This window comes from Anguilla anguilla, chromosome 7 (assembly GCF_013347855.1).
Source record: "Anguilla anguilla isolate fAngAng1 chromosome 7, fAngAng1.pri, whole genome shotgun sequence".
NCBI lineage: Eukaryota > Metazoa > Chordata > Actinopteri > Anguilliformes > Anguillidae > Anguilla > Anguilla anguilla.
The window spans coordinates 26,448,453-26,466,275 of NC_049207.1; the positions used below are offsets into that span (position 1 = coordinate 26,448,453).

The following is a 17,823-nucleotide window of genomic DNA, read 5'->3' on the forward strand; positions in this document are numbered from 1 at the left end:
TTCTTGGCTTATGGCTCCGCCCGGCTGTCCACACCACATCGCCGCATCTCTGACCCAGTGGCAGACGGGAAATAGCTTCTGAAATCCATCAAGGCACCTCGCCAAGAAGTCTCAGCCAGAGGACTAAGTCACCCGCCTCTGGTCTGCCATGGCCAGTTAGAGCTCGGCTGATTGGAGATCAGCACTCTTTCACCTGGAGTTGGACTGGAGAAGGATCACGTCTGTGACCGTGAGTTTGCCAAAATGGACCAATATTTGGGCTCATGTTATAGCACTGTTCTAATGGATGGCCCTGTTGTCTGGTATTGTGTCTGGACCAAAATGATAAAAGCTCACAATTGCTAATAAATTGTCAAGCATTTAAAATATTACCATTTTGCATGGATGTCAATCCAATGTGTGGACGGGCCCCACAGTAAGGTATCTGATAAGCATTGTTCCAGTGTGTGGATGGGCCCCATGGTCAGTTATCTGTTAAGGCACTGTTCTAGTGTATTGATGGGCTCCACAATTTGGTATCTGTTAAGGCATTGTTCCAGTGTGTGGATGGGTCCCACAGTAAGGTATCTGTTAAGGCTCTGTGCCAGTGTGTGGATAGGCCACACGGTCTGATATCTGTTAAGGCATTGTTCCAGTGTGTGGATGGGCCCCACAGTAAGGTATCTGTTAAGGCATTGTTCCAGTGTGTGGATGGGCCCTACAATAAGGTATCTGTTAAGGCACGTTTCCAGTGTGTGGATGGGCCCATGGTCTGGTATCTGTTAAGGCACGTTTCCAGTGTGTGGATGGGCCCATGGTCTGGTATCTGTTAAGGCATTGTTCCAGTGTGTGGATGGGCCCTACAATAAGGTATCTGTTAAGGCACGTTTCCAGTGTGTGGATGGGCCCATGGTCTGGTATCTGTTAAGGCACGTTTCCAGTGTGTGGATGGGCCCATGGTCTGGTATCTGTTAAGGCACTGTTTCCCTTGTTTCCCTTCCTCCTGGTCTGTTAATTAGCTCATTGAACCTGTTACTTTCTCGGGCCTGTTAGGTGTTTTTTTTTTCTCTCCTGCTTTCTCTCTTGAGAAAACACAGATACACGAGACCTTTTGTGCCAGCTGAAATGCATGACCCTTGGAAAAAAAAACCTCGCTGTATCTGTGCCCTTGTGCTGTCAGGAGAGCAGATTCACAAGAGGAGAGGGGACTTTTTACAGGGCAGTTGGGGTTGTAAGATGCCTGCAGGCAGATGTAGGGCTAAGGATTTACAGGTGACCCCTAAGAGGGGGGTGGAGGGTGGTTGGTGGGGCGGGGGGGTGTTGTGTGGTGTGCGTGGTATTGGGGGGGCAGGGGGTGTGTAGTGTGGGGGAGGTGGTGGTGGGCGTGGTATTGGGGCGGCGGGGGGTTGGAGGTCTAATGTTGGGATGGGGAGTGTGGTGTGGGGGGGGGGGGGGTTTGGGGTGGGGGTGGGGAGTGGGGGGGGGGAGGTGACCCCTTCCAAGTGAAGATGATGACAGCAGAGAGTAGATGGGAGAGAGGAAGAAAGAGAAAGAGGGAGGGGGAAGGGAGAGCAAGAGGTAGTGGGGAAAAAGTCAGAGAAAGAGAGAGAGGGGAAAAGAGAGGAAGAAGGGGTGAGGGGAGGAAGAGACCGAGATGAAAAGGGATGCAGAGAGAGGGAGAGGAGAATGTCAGAGGTGGGGAGATTAAAAAAGGAGGCACAGAGAGTTAGGGGGAGGAGGAGAGAGAGAGAGGTGGAGACAGAGGACGATGTGTCCTCCACTGGCTCCCGCTGTTTCTCCATGTGACTCAGTGCAGCTACATACACACACGTACACACGTACACACACACAAACGTCCTGCAGAGAAGTAAAAAACTTCAAACTGCACAGTATCACACACTATACAACCACACCCACACACATACTGTATACACACACACACACACACTCACACACGTCCTACAGAGATGTAGAGAACTTCAAACTGCGCAGTATACTACACCCACAACCTCACACACCCACGTGTACACACACACACACACACACCTATACACACACACCCACACACACCTATACACACACACACACACATACACACACACACTGGTGTGCTGCCAGTTCTTCCATCAGAGACACACAGCAGGCTTTTCTATAATTCATCATGTGTTACCCCAGCACGTGATATTTCTTAAATCTCTCCCAAACCAGTGCGAGCCTGTTTCCTGGTAACCATTTGAGTACCCGCCTGGCTTCTTAACTAGCAGACCTTACAGGTAATTTCTGCAATGGCACTGATTATTTGATTGTTGCTTTTCTGACCTTTAGGTTTTCTGGTATGGTTGTATTCTGCCAAATGCCTAAATTGCAAATGTGGTAGAAGACTTGAGTGCACATCACTTGTCCTTGCTTGTGTCATGGGAATTTAATATTGCGGTTCAGCGCTGGTAATGTAGGCTAATATTGGACATTGATTTCTGAGGTTTCTACCCAGACAAGTCAGTGTTTCTTTTTTTTTTTGTTTCACAGTCTTGAAAATGTGTTATTAAGGAACAATTAAGAACACCCTCTCTGAACCATGCACCACACTGCAATGCTGCCTTCAACAGGCCTCTGCCTTACCGTAAATATATTCAAAGAAAACATATTATATACATCAGAGAAATATTGCAACACTCTTGCACAATGAAGTTCTTTATTTGAAGTTCTTCATAATGTGGCTATACACCAGTGAAATTTTCAAGATAGATATGGATCTTTGTTTCCTTTCAAAGCGCCTGTGGGTGATTTGCCAGGTGCGCAAATATCCTCACCCAAATATACTGTATATTCCCAATTTACAGTATGCTGCAGTATTCCATCTCCATGGGGGTAGGTGACCTATAGCATCCGACGTTCCACGGGCCCAGCCTGCCATGACGGACCAGTCTATTAACCACATGGGCAGAGACTTAACAACAGGCAGGGGGGAAATTAGAGCCATAACCGAATATAAACCACCCAGGGGACAAGGAAAAAGAAGAGCCTTCATTACGGAAGATTATTAGACCCGCAGCAGAATGGAGCGATCCCCGGGTGGATTTAATTGCACGCAGTAATCAAAAGGTGGAAATGAATTCATTATAAGCGGCTTGTTTTAGCTCTGTGTGAGCAACTGATTTCTGTGTGCCCTGAGAGCCGCGATCTCTACCCACAGTCCTGCAGATGTCCGTGGGTCTCTTTTGTTGTGGTTTCCTTCTCCTACCATAGCCCGTGCAAATTATATGACGTTTGTGGGCTCCTTAGCCAACTGATGACCTAAATTATGCACTTTACTGCTGGAAAAGAAACCCCAAAAACCAGCAGGCAGTGTGCTGCTCCAGGACTGCAGTTGGAGATCTCCACCTTAGTGGTTTTTATTTTAAGTCGGGCTGGGTGATGTGCCACAACGATAATTACCAAATATTTTATGAACGCAATAATGATCATCGCCACCATGTGGTGTATTGCCTTTCATTCATTTTCATTTGTTTTATTTAATTGTACCAGATGCGGTAGTAAACATCCGAACTTGTGGTGACATGAAATGCTTATGGGGAAAAAACAAACAAACAAAAAAATATCACTGATTTCTTTTGGTTGTTGTTAAAGCAGCCAATCAGCAGCAAGGTCGTACGGCTTGCATGTAATCATTGGATGTGTTTTTGTCAATCAAATGGAGGCTGCATGTCCTTGTTGCTGATCTGGCTGTCTTAGCAACACCCAGTAGATTACAGTGTATTTTCCCGGAAACATTTCACATGACCTGTGTTTACACAGCAGTTTATTGTTACTTCCACATCATGTGTGATTATAGAAAAAAGATAAGAAAGCCAATACCAAGTCTTATTACACTTAAAAAATGTTCATGGCTTTGAACAGCTGCTACTTTATGAGAGTTAGCCTATACTTTATCTGACCTATTTTATAGTTTCCTCTAGAGTTTTCAGTCACCTAGAGTTTTCAGTCATTGCATGACTCTCCTTCTTGTTCATGGGTTTCTGAACGAGAACAGTAAAGGAACCGAATGAATCCATGAACTGATCCTTTTAGGAAACAGTTAAATGATTTGTTTCCCTGAAAAGTACCGTTATGCCCACCACTGCAACCTAGCTATCCAGGAAATTAAATCTAGCTGTGTGATAGCAATTTATCTGGCGTAGCTATTGAATCAGTAATGTAACAGTCTGAAAACGTGGGTGTAGCTTACATTCAACATTAGTGAAGTTTGCTATCCAGTAGCCAGTGTCTGCAAGGGTTGTTTTCTATAAAAGGTTTAGAGAAATCCGTCGCTAATTAGTTTTCTAAAATATGTTTAATTGGATTACCTACTGTTTCCAAGCAGACCGCTCTCTCTCTCTCTCTGTACCATTCCTCTGCTCTCCCTGGATTTTCTCCCCTCTGATAAGCAACTGTTACTTAATCCCTTTTTCTGATTGGCTGAGTGAGTAAACCAACCAAAGTAATAAATGTACTGGATGAATTTTTTTAAAGACTGGGTTGTCAGTGTTATTTGTGAAAATAAATACTATTTATTTATTTATTTATAACCAAAGGTGCTGAAATGCCGCACTAAGCCCTGCTCACGCTAGCCCCTCATTAATGTGCAACTTTACACCCAGAGTTTCCCCAGGTTTTTAATTATAACGTCGATATTACATCTCCCATCTGACATATTTAAACCCAATTATAGTTTCTAATTATATCCAGTTATATATAGATGCTGTCTTAAGTTACAGTACCACATAATTGAATGTGATATGGTTGTACATGGCCTAACAGTGATTTAATTTTTGGCTGTCAGTCAGTCACAATGTCTGTCACTGACTGACTGACTGACTGACTGAGTGAGTGATAAAGTTACACCGCGCATGTCTGTGACGTCGGCCGGTTAGGTCCAGTCATACACTAGGTTTTAACCTGGTTTAGTTTTAGCTACCATTTAAACTGACTATGATGGGAAGATATCTAAATGAAGAGGAATAAACTAGTAGTTTAAATTGAATCGGAAAATGCATGAAAGAAGCTCTACGTAAGTCGTTTGGTACTACCCCCATAAACAGCTGTTCTTTTCTTTTGTGAGAAATAAACGGCAAGTTAGCCAGCTAACCGAATTTAACAACAAACAGGTTATCGCTAGCGTTATCCTTTATTGAGATCACACATTGTTAGATTTCAGGTAAAAGTAAAGTGGGTAATTTACAGATTTTTGTCCCGCTAATGTTTATTTATCTGGTTTCCCGTTGTGACTGATTCATTTTTGTGGCTTGCTAGCAAACTCTGCTCCGATTGCTACTGATAGGGGTGAAGCCACGGTTACATAAAGTTGACATTAGTCTATAGGTCCCAAAGTAACGTTTAATTATTATGAAATATTTCAAACTCGAATTTTGTATTTTCTAAAGTGTTTAACTAGTTGGCTATGTGGTGTAGTTAGTTGTCTGACACTATCGTTAAGGTCTAATTTACTGTTGAGATACAGTACAAGCATCGCTCTTTGCTTTGTATTTGTCATGATTTAGCTGTGCACTTTAATGCAAAGTTAGTCTACAATAGGCAAGTTTATGGATTAAGTTGGCAAGCATTCAGCGATCTGCTTTACTCGAGTGTATAGATTGGATGGCTGATCTATTTATTTATGTCGACTATGTATTATATTGGAAAAGTATTTGCACTGAACTTTTTTTTGCCTGGACTCCAACCGCGGGGCCAGCCCTACAAACGCGAACGTCTGCGATGAAGTTACACCATTGGTCGGCCGATCCAGCCATGTACTAGTATTTGACCCGGTCTTGTTTATTCTTTTATGAATATGTAACTCAGAACTAAATTTTCAAAAACAAAACACTGTAATAAAATAATGATCTAAAGTATTTGCCAAATATTTAAAATAACATACTCTAGAACACTGACACGTTTGACCCTTCTACACATTACTCCTACCTGATTTACATTCAATATCTAAAATTGTGACCACATCTACTAGTGTTGTATGGGTTCTGGGGAATTAGCCTATATGATGGTAATTTTTTATTAATATTTCTATTGCTACCGTTATTAAAAAGTTTATAAATATATCCTGGTGTTATTTCTGGTAACAGCACAGGTTGTGTGGCATGTGTTCGCCAAGGCCAGTAAATCAGCAGATTACTGAACGGCCACAGATAGCCAGGAGTCAGGTGTCCTGCGTGGCTGCCATGTGTCTTACATGTAGATTGCGTGCCGATGACATCAGCAAACATATGCTGCTTCTTTTCGCTTATTTGAACTTTTTTTGTGAAATGCACATCAAGCCGTTTGATGGCATAACCCACTCTGCGCTCTCACTGATTTGATTATAACGAGCTCTTCGGTTTTTTTTTTCCACAGCCATTTGGCAGACGGCGTGGCGGTGACGCTTGTGTGTGACCGATCTCTGATTTTTTAATGCGACACAAGGGAAAAGCACATCTGCTCCCGCCGTTTGCCAAAACATAGCATCAACTAACATTGTATGTATTTTCAGGGGAGCGAGGCATCATTCTAGGTGTTCCAAACAGCAATTGGCAAGGGATTGCTGACACTCCTCCAAAAAGGAATGCAATGCGATATACATATATATATATATATACACACATATATATATATATAAAATGTGGACTTCAAAAATATATAATTACAAATACATATCACAGCAACATTTAATATCAGAATAACATATAAAGCCACCTGAGGCTGTAATGTAACAGGGCTGTGAGTCCCTGTTTGACCTACAGGCAGCGGGTGATTTGGGCGACAGGGCTATGTGTGGGTTTAGCACGCCAGCCTGTTAATGAAAGGAGAGGGAAGAGGCAGGTTTGTTAATTAGAGAGTGAGAGAGAGAGAGAGAGAGAGAGGGAGAGAGAGAGAGAGAGAGAGAGAAAGAAATATGCGCAGTGATGGAGGAAGGGGTGGGGGGTTGGGTTTCTGCTGCTTTAACGCTTGGCTGATTGGTGGTTGCTAGGTGGGGGGGCGGGAGGGGGGAGGGGTGGCACACAACAGAACCCGTAGCAAAGGGCACGGCCCCGGCGCACCTGCGTGCTGGCATTGCGCGCCCGCCTGGGCGTGATGTGTGCTCGCGCTCATCCTGTCTGACAGAGCCCTCCAGGCGTGACAGCACCCTGAGCAGCTGACTACCCAGAAGGCCTTGCTCCGTCATTCTGCTACTGCTTCTCTTTTCTTTTCTTCTCTTTTCCTTTCTGCCCAGTGTTTTTAAACCAAGTTCTTTCAAGGTTTCTGATGTGATTTCACTTTGTAAGTTTTTTACAATCCGAAAATCTGTCAATAATAAAAGTAATAATAATAATAATAATAATAATAATAATAAAAATAATGCTTGTTTTACTTTTTGTGATATTTATCTAATATAATTTTATTTATTTTTTGTAATATTTATGTCCTGTCTGAAATGACAAGACACAAAGCAGTGGTGTCTTGTCTAAAGAGAAGCGACTCAATGGTAGTGCCAATGTAGCTAAATATTTCATTTTTTTAAATCAGTCATTGTGTTCTGAAAGTTCACCTTGGCCTTGAAGTTATGGCTGTGGGCCTAATGTCAGTGTGGCATTTGAGTCACGCTGGTGGGTAGCATCCATTAAGTGGAGGCACCTCAGGTGAAAAGGGTCATTTTGGCTGGATATGTCAGTTTTGAGATTCTATGTAAATTATTGTCTACAACTACTGTAGTTTCATAAAATATATGAAAAATGGTCAGAAACAACTTTAAATATACCATTGATAATAATGTTCCAAAAATTAATGGCTCCAAATTTATAATAGAAAATTTTATTTTGATTGTTGGAAAGATTTTTTCCCTATTTACCGTTGGTACATTCCCTTTAAACAGCTCTTCAAAGTAAATGACTTTTCAAGGTCATGTTCTGCGAGTTCAAGAGCTTGATCGCTTGTGTGCGCATGTGTGCGGGTATTTGTATGTGTGTTTGTGTGTGTGTGTGTGTATGCCTGCCTATGCATGCATGCGTATGTGTGTGTATCTTTGTGGGGAGGTGCACAGGTGTGTGTGTGTGTTATAAAAGTTCTCACTGTCTGTTCTTCTCTCCTCGTCTCTCACAGGGGCAACCAAGGACATGGGGAAGATGCTGGGAGGAGAAGAAGAGAAGGATCCTGATGCAGAGAAGAAGGAGGAAGAAAGACAAGAGGCCCTGCGGCAACAGGAGGAAGAGAGGAAGGCCAAATATGCAAAGATGGAGGCAGAGAGAGAGTCCATGAGACAGGGAATCAGGGATAAGGTAAATAATTCATATCTTACATACAGTATAAAACATAAATATTACATATTCATACAGATATTCCATATAACAGAGTCTGACACATTAAAAGTGGTTTATATTATACACATTTTATTTATACCTACGATGGTACAAGCTTCAAGTCAAACTAAATTTATGAGACTGGAACTTTACAAGTCAAAAAAGAGTCACGATTCGAATGCATGGACAAGGCCCTCAGTAGAAGTTTTAGAACCCTTCTGTATGAAATTTTCAGGAACGTGATTTAAATATGTCCAGTCAGTTGAACAGATAGATCTAGTGAGTCTAAGGAAAATGTACTCACCTTCAATGTTTTCACGGGAAAGTGAATACATTGAATTCTGTGATATACGTCGTAGGGCATAGTCTTGGAAACCAAGCCTCAATCAGTAGAGAGGGACATACAGGGGTGTCATAAGAGGAGGGGGGTAGTTAGGATGATTCCAAGGGCCCTGACTGATAGGGGTCCTCAAAAAATATTAGAACATAGGATTTCCTGGGGTGGTGGGGCCCAATGTGAAATCTTTTTATGGGGCCTAAAATCCCTGGTGGCATCCCTGGGCAATGTCTCACATGACAATATATTCATTGCATTCAGGCATGAATCTATTATTACAAATGATCTATTTACATATTCAGGAATTTAGCAGATGCTCTTATCCACAGCAAGTTACAAAGTTTACATTTGTTATGACCTGTTAACACAGCTGGATATTTATTGAAACAATTCAGGTTTATTTATGTCCGGGTGTAGTAATACCAGAGGATTCTCTGGGCATATTTTTTTCAAGTTTGTAAACAAAACTAGATCATAAATTATGTAATAAGAGACCCATACCCAACCAAGACCCAACCTGACGATACTGTACGTAATGAGAACCATCAGGATTGTTATTTAGCTACAGTCTATAGAGCATCGAGCACTGCGCCAAGCTCATTTATTCTTTTTATTTATCAGCCTGACAAACAATGAATTATACAATATAAATATAATAATAAAAAATTCTGAAAGTCCAGAGAGTTGAACTAAGTTTGGAGATGGGCACAGACAGTCATCAGACCTTAGAGAGCTTGGAGAGGGCGAATAAAAGAACAGAAGTGACTGAGCTTTGTCATGTGTTTGAATGCCACTGCCGCCAGAGACAGAGAGAGAAAGATAGAGAGAGAGAGAGAAAGAGAGCGCAAGAGAGGCAGAAAGAGACAGAAGTCGAGAGCAAGAGTGTGAGAGAGGGAGGGAAAGCGAGCACCTGAACCACCACTCGCATTGTAGACTGGCACAACCTTTTAGCCGTGACCTTTGGATGAAAGTACAACTTCACAATGAAAAGTAAACAAGCAGGACACAAAGGGCCCGGAGGAGAGGCAGGCAGCTTTTCAGTGCATTTTGGCTTTTTAACTGCTTCCTAACAAACACAGTGAGGCTGTTGGTGTTTCCTTTAATTTCATTTAATATACTCTAATACAAGGCTTTTATCTCCAAAAAAAAAAAAAAGAATTCCCAGGAACAAAAAACTGCTTCTATTTTCCATTTTCCAGTGCATATTATGGTTTTATCATTTGGGCTTTTAAGCTGACTATTAATTCTTGAGTAACTGGCAGTACATAGAGTCATATGAGAATTTTCCTTGTGTTAAAAAACCAAAATGACAAAAAATGTTGGTGCTGATGAAACGGAGCTTTCATCTATGAGAGGTTCTGTTTCATTTTATTGCAGTGTGAAAAGTAACTTTTGCAGCCACTGAACCTTCAAATTTCAAATTGGCTCTGCATAGTTTAGAGTTTTTGACTGTAGCTACCAGCCACAGGACAGGAACTGTGATGCCAACGCAAGTCAGATTCTCTTCTTATCAATCACAACGTCCTGCTGCCAGTAGCTGTATTATTTGTTCTGTGTAAATGGTGTGGATGCATAGAAACTTTGTGTCGTGTTAAATGAGCTCAGTGAACATTGTGTGAGTGATTATTAGCACCTGGGTTTGTTGAACTACACCGACCCGCGAGTTAACAGTATTTCTAAAAGCACTGCTCTTGTTCCAACCCTTTCTTGACCTCAATCCGGGTTGTCACTTTTTGCTGCTGTGATCGATTGATCTTCCAGAGTTTCATGATCCCAGTAAATGACTGCGCTACAGAGGACAAAGTGCATTTTGACTCACCCGTCCTAGCTCACACAATCTTGGCATTTACACTCCTTTCTTCAGAGAAAATCTCCTCATTTTAGGAAATATCACTTTAGGTGGTGTTTCTAGCTTTAGGTCAAAAAAATGTTAAGTTTTTCAGTTGTCATAATGATATTTCATGAATACTAGCTTAATAGCATTGTGCATGGTTAATGCTGAAGAGGGGAGGTTGGTTTGGGGGGGGTGCTGTGTTAAGGTCCCCTCTGCCTCTGCCAGTGGGATTTGGGCGCTCATCTCCACTCATGTTTTTTTCTGACCCTTGTATGCACACGTATTAATGAAATCATTTATTTATAGCTGAGGAAGTCTGCGGATGTGCTCCGGAATGTGCTGGAAGCATAGCGTTAACCTTGAGAGCTTGCACAAAAGCACAAAGGGCCTGGTACAGAACTGGGTCTCTGAACACAGATCAGTTTGTTACTGTTGAAAGAGGCAGGTCTCTCTCTCTCTCTCTCTCTCTCCCTCTCTCTGTCTCTCTCTCTGTCTCTCTCTCTCTCTCTCTCTCTCTCTGTTATTGGCAGACTAGTGAGGGTCAGTCCAACTGGAGAGGCTGCTGTGCATTTTCTACTCCACTGCTCCTCGGTCAGCCACCAAGCACGACAGGCTATCTGTCACCCTGCTATGGCATCCCCCTGAGCACACTACCCTACACGCACACGAACGCATGAACGCACAAACGCACGCACGCACACACACACAAACACTCACACACATACATGCACACAAACATGCATATATTTACAGTATATACACAAACAGAAAAACACACACACACACACACACAGCTTTGAGTGGTTGCACTCTTGAGTTCTCCAAGACTGCATACCTTGTTCCCACACAGCTGGATGCTGATACTGCACCAGCAGTACTGATGGCTGTATACACACCAAAACAGCAGGTTATTGTTATTGTACTGTACTAGCATAGCTGACTGTTTTTACTACAAGACGTGATTGACTGAAGATGATTCTGTACACACATGGCTGACATGGCTGTAACAGTGTGATTGATTGTGGATACTGTACATACAAGGCTGACTGTCGCTATAACAACGTGTAAAAGGTAACTGTACCTGTGCTGCAATATTGCCACTGTGCTGCAACAACATTGCTGGCTATTGTTGCTGTACTTAAATCGCTGGCTGTTATTCCTGAACACCGGCATCATGTTTGATTGTTGTTAGTGTCCCGTGACAGCATGGCTGACTGTAGTGGGCAGGCGGCAGTGTAGTATAATGGGTACGGACCTAAAGGTCACCGGTTCCTGAGTGGGACACTGCCATTGTACCCATTGCACTTAGCCTGCATTGCTTCAGTATATATCCAGCTGTATAAATGGATGTAATGTATAAGTCGCTCTGGATAAGAGCGTCTGCTAAATGCCTGCACTGTAATGTAGTTACCATGCCAGCATGGCGATTCTTGTTGCTTGTGCTACATTATGATACGTTTGCTCTTGCAGTACGGCCTTAAGAAGAAGGAGGAGCGCGAGGCGGAGGCGCAAGCCGCCATGGAGCAGGCCGCCGAGGGGAGCCTCACACGCCCAAAAAAGGCCGTCCCGGCCGGCTGCGGGGACGAGGAGGAAGAGGACGAGGGCATCATGGACACGGTCATGAAGTACCTCCCAGGCCCTCTCCAAGACATGTTCAATAAAAAGTAACAGCGCTGGTCATGTTAGCTTATTACCACTTTATATCAGCCCTCCCCAGCCCCCCACTGCCCAACCACTCCCCTCCCCAGGGACTTAGAAACATAGTTTCCCAAATTGATAATGTTTTATTTGTAAATAGCCTCTGAATTAAAAAGGATAATATTCAAAAAAATGTAAACTGTATAAATTAGTAAAACTATATTGAAATTACTAAGAGTATAAGCCATACTTTTACCTTTGAAGAAAATATTGGCGTCACTTTTTTTTGTTTTGTTCTTTATGTTAGATATATAAATAAATGTGTGTTCATTAAACCTCCAATTATGTGAAGTTATCGGTCCTTGGTCAGTGTTTCCAGACCTACCACGTGCTTTGATGTGACTAACAATGACCGCACTGTTGTAAACGTTGAGAAGTAGTTCTACTGGAATCAAAGTGGTGTTTAAAACGCATGCCAGTAACCATATCCTTTGTGAATATATCTGTATTTCCCATTTTGTGAATTAGATCAAAGGCAACAAAGGCAATAACTGCTTTTCCTATATTAGTCAGAGTACTAAATTACATACTGTATGTATTTAAATGTTTCTCACACCTACAGTCCCATGAATGAAGCGACACCATAAAAGCTTCTGCCACACATTTAGTTTTGAAAACAAGCTTATTGTACAAAATTATTATGTTACAGTGGGTGTACAAATCATTTAGGTTCAGTGTTTACCACAAAGCTTGAAAGCAGGATTTCATCGATAACCTTTACAGCAGTGCTTTTCTGGCCTTGCTGTGAGAGTGGCATCATTAAAAAATATAGAAAAAACTACAAATCACGTCACATTAATATAAACACAATTGGATCTAGAGGGCTATGTGTTTTCTCTTGTCATGTTCTGAAATGTAAATATCGAGCTGCTTCGTGTTACATTAGATTCAATTCCCTAATTTTTTTAATTCATTTTTTCACTTTTTATGAACAGACAGTGACAATGGTGCAATATTGTTGGTACTTAAGTTGTCTTGTATCAGTTGGTTTATTAAAAGGAATTTGATTGTAGATCAGCAATAAGAGACAATCTTCATTGTTTGTGTACTCCAGTTATTTAGTAGACAGTGTTTCAGATGTAGTGTGTTGTTTGCTGAAAGTGGCCATGCATTCAAATAAATGTGAAATTCCTGAATAGAGCCTTGTTGGAGAAGTCATGCAGGTTGAGAGTGGGAGGTAGATTCTGAGGGTTTCGGTCATAATCAGCCAAACTGCTGAAAATAAAAGATAGTTAAGGGTTTTTTATAATGAGTGAGTGCAATGCAAGCTAGCTCAGTTAGCATTATTAGTCCTGTTTCAATGTAACATTTAAAAGGGAAGTACTGTAGAAAATGCGTATATAGGGAACCTATAGCCCTTGCTAGCAGGGTCTACTCTGTGTATGGTGTTTTAATTTGGTGTATTGTTCATTCAGAGAACAGAGGAGAAAAGAACAGGAATGCATTTCCTCAATAATAACAACAGATTATGAATAACTGGGAGTAAACCAAAACGCCACCGAAAGGCTGCTTTCGTCTTTTGTTTCTTTTTTTTTTAAACAGGAGTTATTGCCTGCAGTTCTGTGTCCATATGTATACTATACAGCTCTCTAATGTATCAATAGGCTTATCTAAGAGAGACATTAGGAACTGCCATCAGTATAAGGGAATACGAGTAATTGTGGTGAATCCTGCTGTGTCTTAAACTTTGAATTAATTTGAGGTATGCAAAGTTTCACGCATTAAGCTTTATGTGGAGCGCAATGCTGCTTAATCCAAGAAATGGAGGGCTCTGAAACGTACTTTTTGTTTGTTTTTTTGTTTTGGAGGGAGCGGTTTGGCTCCTTTTACACACACTGACCCCAGGTGTTTTGTGAGCAGCACATCTAGTAAAAGTGACACAAACAACCTAGTCTAGTACTGCCAATAGATAGAACACATCAAATCAGGGATGAGAAATTTAGACAGGGCTTTAAATGAATGAGATTTTTAGACTTTGAAAAATTACGGAGTCAATTTCATGGTTATGTATTGAGTTGTCTCTCTCGTCCCTTTCCCTTGCTCTAAATATATTCAACTGGCCGCAGAATGCCCATGCTGTAATGCCCTTCCAGTACATTCCAAATGTTCCGAACATTCCAGCCATTGTTCTCTGGTTTCGTAAGGGAGCTCTGCAGATTCTTTGAAGATTGTTGACTGGACTGTTCTCAGTGCACAGGGTTTTTAACCTTAAAGCTTGAGGATACATACATTTTGGCTCTTTAGTTTGGTTTTAGTTATTCTCATTGTTGAACTCTTTAACCATAAACACTGGTTGGACCAGTGGTGGTGGTACACTGTGTACTGGGTGTCCTAGGTGGATTTTTTCTGATTTCAATTCGAGCTCTAGTCTACCTGTCTCAGTTCTTGCGAGAATTTTGCCTTTGGTTCAAGTTCAAATCTCCTGAGTGCCTTCACAAAAGAAGGTCCACTTTTTTAAACTGCCAGCACCTCAAGGTAACTAAAACTTAAACACACCTTAGCCAGGAGGGAGAACCCCCCAGAAAAAGCACATTTTTATAAGTACTTCTACTGGAAGACAAAGCTGCCATGGAACTGATAATCCTTCCCACCACTCTTTGGGGCTTGATTGTTATCCTTTTTTAACAAGCAAATAAAAAAAACATGAGAAATCCTGATTAGAGTTTTTTTTTTCAATCATATTTCCCACTTTGGGGTTGGACCAAAGCCACTAAGAGTGAAAGACATTATGGTTGTGTTTCACACGTATGTTAGATTGCTGTAAAAGATCAGCTGATTAGTTCTGCATTTCCATTGTAGTGATTACTTTTCTTCCTAATGTAGCTTTTCCTACTGATAAGCATGATTCCTTTGTATACCGAGATGACTAATGTCCAAGAAGTCTTTGTTCATTTTGCCAAAAAAATACCATTGAAATTTATGTATTTTGTTACATGTATTATACTTAGTGATATTGTCGGGGAAACCATGAAGTAAGGATTAACTAAGGAACTATAAGGTAGATCTAATCATGATTCAGTGACTGGTCTTGTTAGTGTTATTCACACCTTTTAAATATATACAGAAGATTCTGGGAACACAAATAAGAAAATATTAAGAACAGCTGAGTTGAGGACAGCAGTTTTGGATGTTGAGTTTCTGAAAGTTCCATTTTGTGCTTCATGTGGCAGTTAACAGTTTACACATGAAATTACAGTTTTCCACACTTTTGTGTGACAGATGTTTGGAAATTGCCATATCAAAATTGTTTCATTTAGCCACAAGGCCAGCTGCAATTCACTGAAGGATGCTGCTGTAATTTGTTTTCTATTTGCATGCTAAGTATGTCATTTGACAATCCACGTTTCTATTAAACCAAAGAATTCCGGTTATTTTAGAAATATTTTTGTAAAATTCAGATTTATTAACTTTTCATGCTTTTCCATCTCTTGACCATTTAAAGTGAGCTCAGGTATTTAACGTTTTCTTGTGCATTTAGTCCATAGTTTTTTCCGGATCTTCTGTGCCCATTTCAATGTTTGTTTTTTCATTTGAAAGAGGGAAAATGGGGAAAAAGAGAAAGCAGTGTGTGATGGCCACACATAGATCTGCTCAATGTATCAGGGAGAGTCAATGTTATATCAGTGGTTCCACCCCTTAATTCTCTTCCCAATATATGTCTGACATCATGTACCAAACCAGCTGTGAAAAATAGTCAGTATACATATACATACATATTATACATACATGCATTCATATATATTACTATAATACTACACTTGACATTAATAAATGTCTACCTGTCATGATGTATGCCATGGCTGACATACAACATGTCCATGTAATTATATGAATATGTACATATAATGATGTACAGAGCAAGATAACTTAAATCAGGCTATTGATGGCTTCTATTCAGTTCAGAAATCCTTAAAAGAAAACAAGCCCCCTTTCAGTACAGTCCAGTGTCATTATTATAATTTATAATAATAGTTATTGTTATTATGATTAAGGCAAGCCTATTGAGACATTCCTTCAGTGTGACCTGAATGTAAACATCTGTTTCTCTGCTTCTTCTTTTTCTGTGTTTTTCTTACTTAGAAGATGCTGATTCTACAATGTATGCTTGTGCGTATGTGTGTGTGTGTGTTTGTGTGTGTGTATATATGTGTTCTTTTTTAAATGTTTGTACTGTATATTGTCCAGTTCGTGTGTGTCGTCTGGTGGCTGTAATGAAGAATCTGTATTTTTAGCGATGTTTATTGTATTGTAAGTGTATTGTGATATCTTCTCTCCCCTCCCTTATCTCTGTTTGTGTGCATGCCTGTATTTTTGCTAAGGTGGAAAGATTATTAAGAGGCTATTGTGTGTCATCAGTCTTTATAGTCCCGCTGCATGCTGTCCAGCCCTGGTATTTTAGTCTGTAACATTCTGTCCCTGATGGAATCACAACTCGCTGGAAATAAAGTCATGTCCTACCATCGTTCATCGTCTGTGTCTCTGTGTTACGCTTAATGCCGAGCCGCCAGCTTTTGAATTTGTGAGGAATTCACCAGGTTCTTGGTAAGCAGATTCTCTGTTGGAGACAGGTGGTAAAAACAGGCGAGTTTAGTGTTCATGGGGTTGTGGAGTTCTGGTGGGTCCTAGCAAAGAAAGGTCAAAATGCCCACAAGAGAACGTTCGTTTCACTCTAAGCTGTCTAGCTGTTGAAATAGATCAGTAGCCTTACCCTAAATCTGAATGATGGCATGTTTAAAGATATACAATGGAAGATAATTATTTCTTGTTGAAAACCCACGCAGCATAATTACGAAAATGACTATAATAAAATAATAACTTTGCGTGTTAAATGAACTCTAACCGAGTCCAATAGGGACATTATGTAAAAAGTTACGTTAAAAGTACATTTTAAGTTCCAAATAATCTATCACAGATAATTATGCCCTGACAATTTTCAGTGCTCAGAACTCACAACATTTTGCTGGGATTCTTTTTTTTGCAATGTTTTTCACTGACACTATAAATGACGTGTGGTTCCATAATATCAATTTTATTGCTGTTAATCTGTTTTTAAAATAAATAAAATAACATTTTGGCAGTGCTATGACATTTGTCAAATGCTGTAATGCGCTGTCAGGACTGTCATAGGTGGTTTTGACAGGTGTTATAGCAGCAGTATCTAGACTTCATGCCATTCAAAGGCACACCAGGATTTTATTTTTATGTGTGTGTGTGGGGGTGGGTGGTAGGTTCCTGTCATGAAGATCACAAATGGCAAGCTATTGCACATTCTGGGGGGGACTCCTAACAAGTGGTGTGGGGTTTGGATTGGAACATGAACTAGAAACCATTTGTTTTTTCACAATGCTTTGCATAGCTCTGTGCTAGTCTGTGGTACAGTCTGTTAGCTATCTAATGCTGCAAAACCGAACCCATCATTAATCTTCTCACCTGTGAACCCTGGCTGTGGCAGACAGTTCATGTGAAGTGTATTTTCCATTCATAGACTGGGATACATTTTCCCTGGGAAAAAAAAAACAAAAAAAAAAAACAAACTGAAAATCGTGTAAGGCCATGTGTACCAGGTACATAGAAGTTACCCAAACAGCAGTCCATTCATAACGAGATCTGTTTTCTCATAACTATGTCTTTGATGTGACAGAAGGAAACCTTGAACAACAAAGGATGGAAGG

At 40.9% G+C, this 17,823-nt stretch overlaps 1 protein-coding gene across 2 annotated transcripts in view; it reads left to right on the forward strand.

The window, feature by feature from the left end:
* The window catches only part of LOC118232594 (complexin-1), a 42,673-nt gene extending 27,871 nt beyond the window's left edge, over positions 1 to 14,802 (forward strand). For both annotated transcript variants that reach the window (XM_035427654.1, XM_035427655.1), the window contains exons 4-5: positions 8,086 to 8,261; positions 11,924 to 14,802. In XM_035427654.1, the coding sequence (XP_035283545.1) occupies positions 8,086 to 8,261; positions 11,924 to 12,121 (374 nt within the window). In that variant the 3' untranslated portion in view covers positions 12,122 to 14,802. The remainder of the gene's footprint in view (positions 1 to 8,085; positions 8,262 to 11,923) is intronic.
* Positions 14,803 to 17,823: the final 3,021 nt, after the last annotated feature.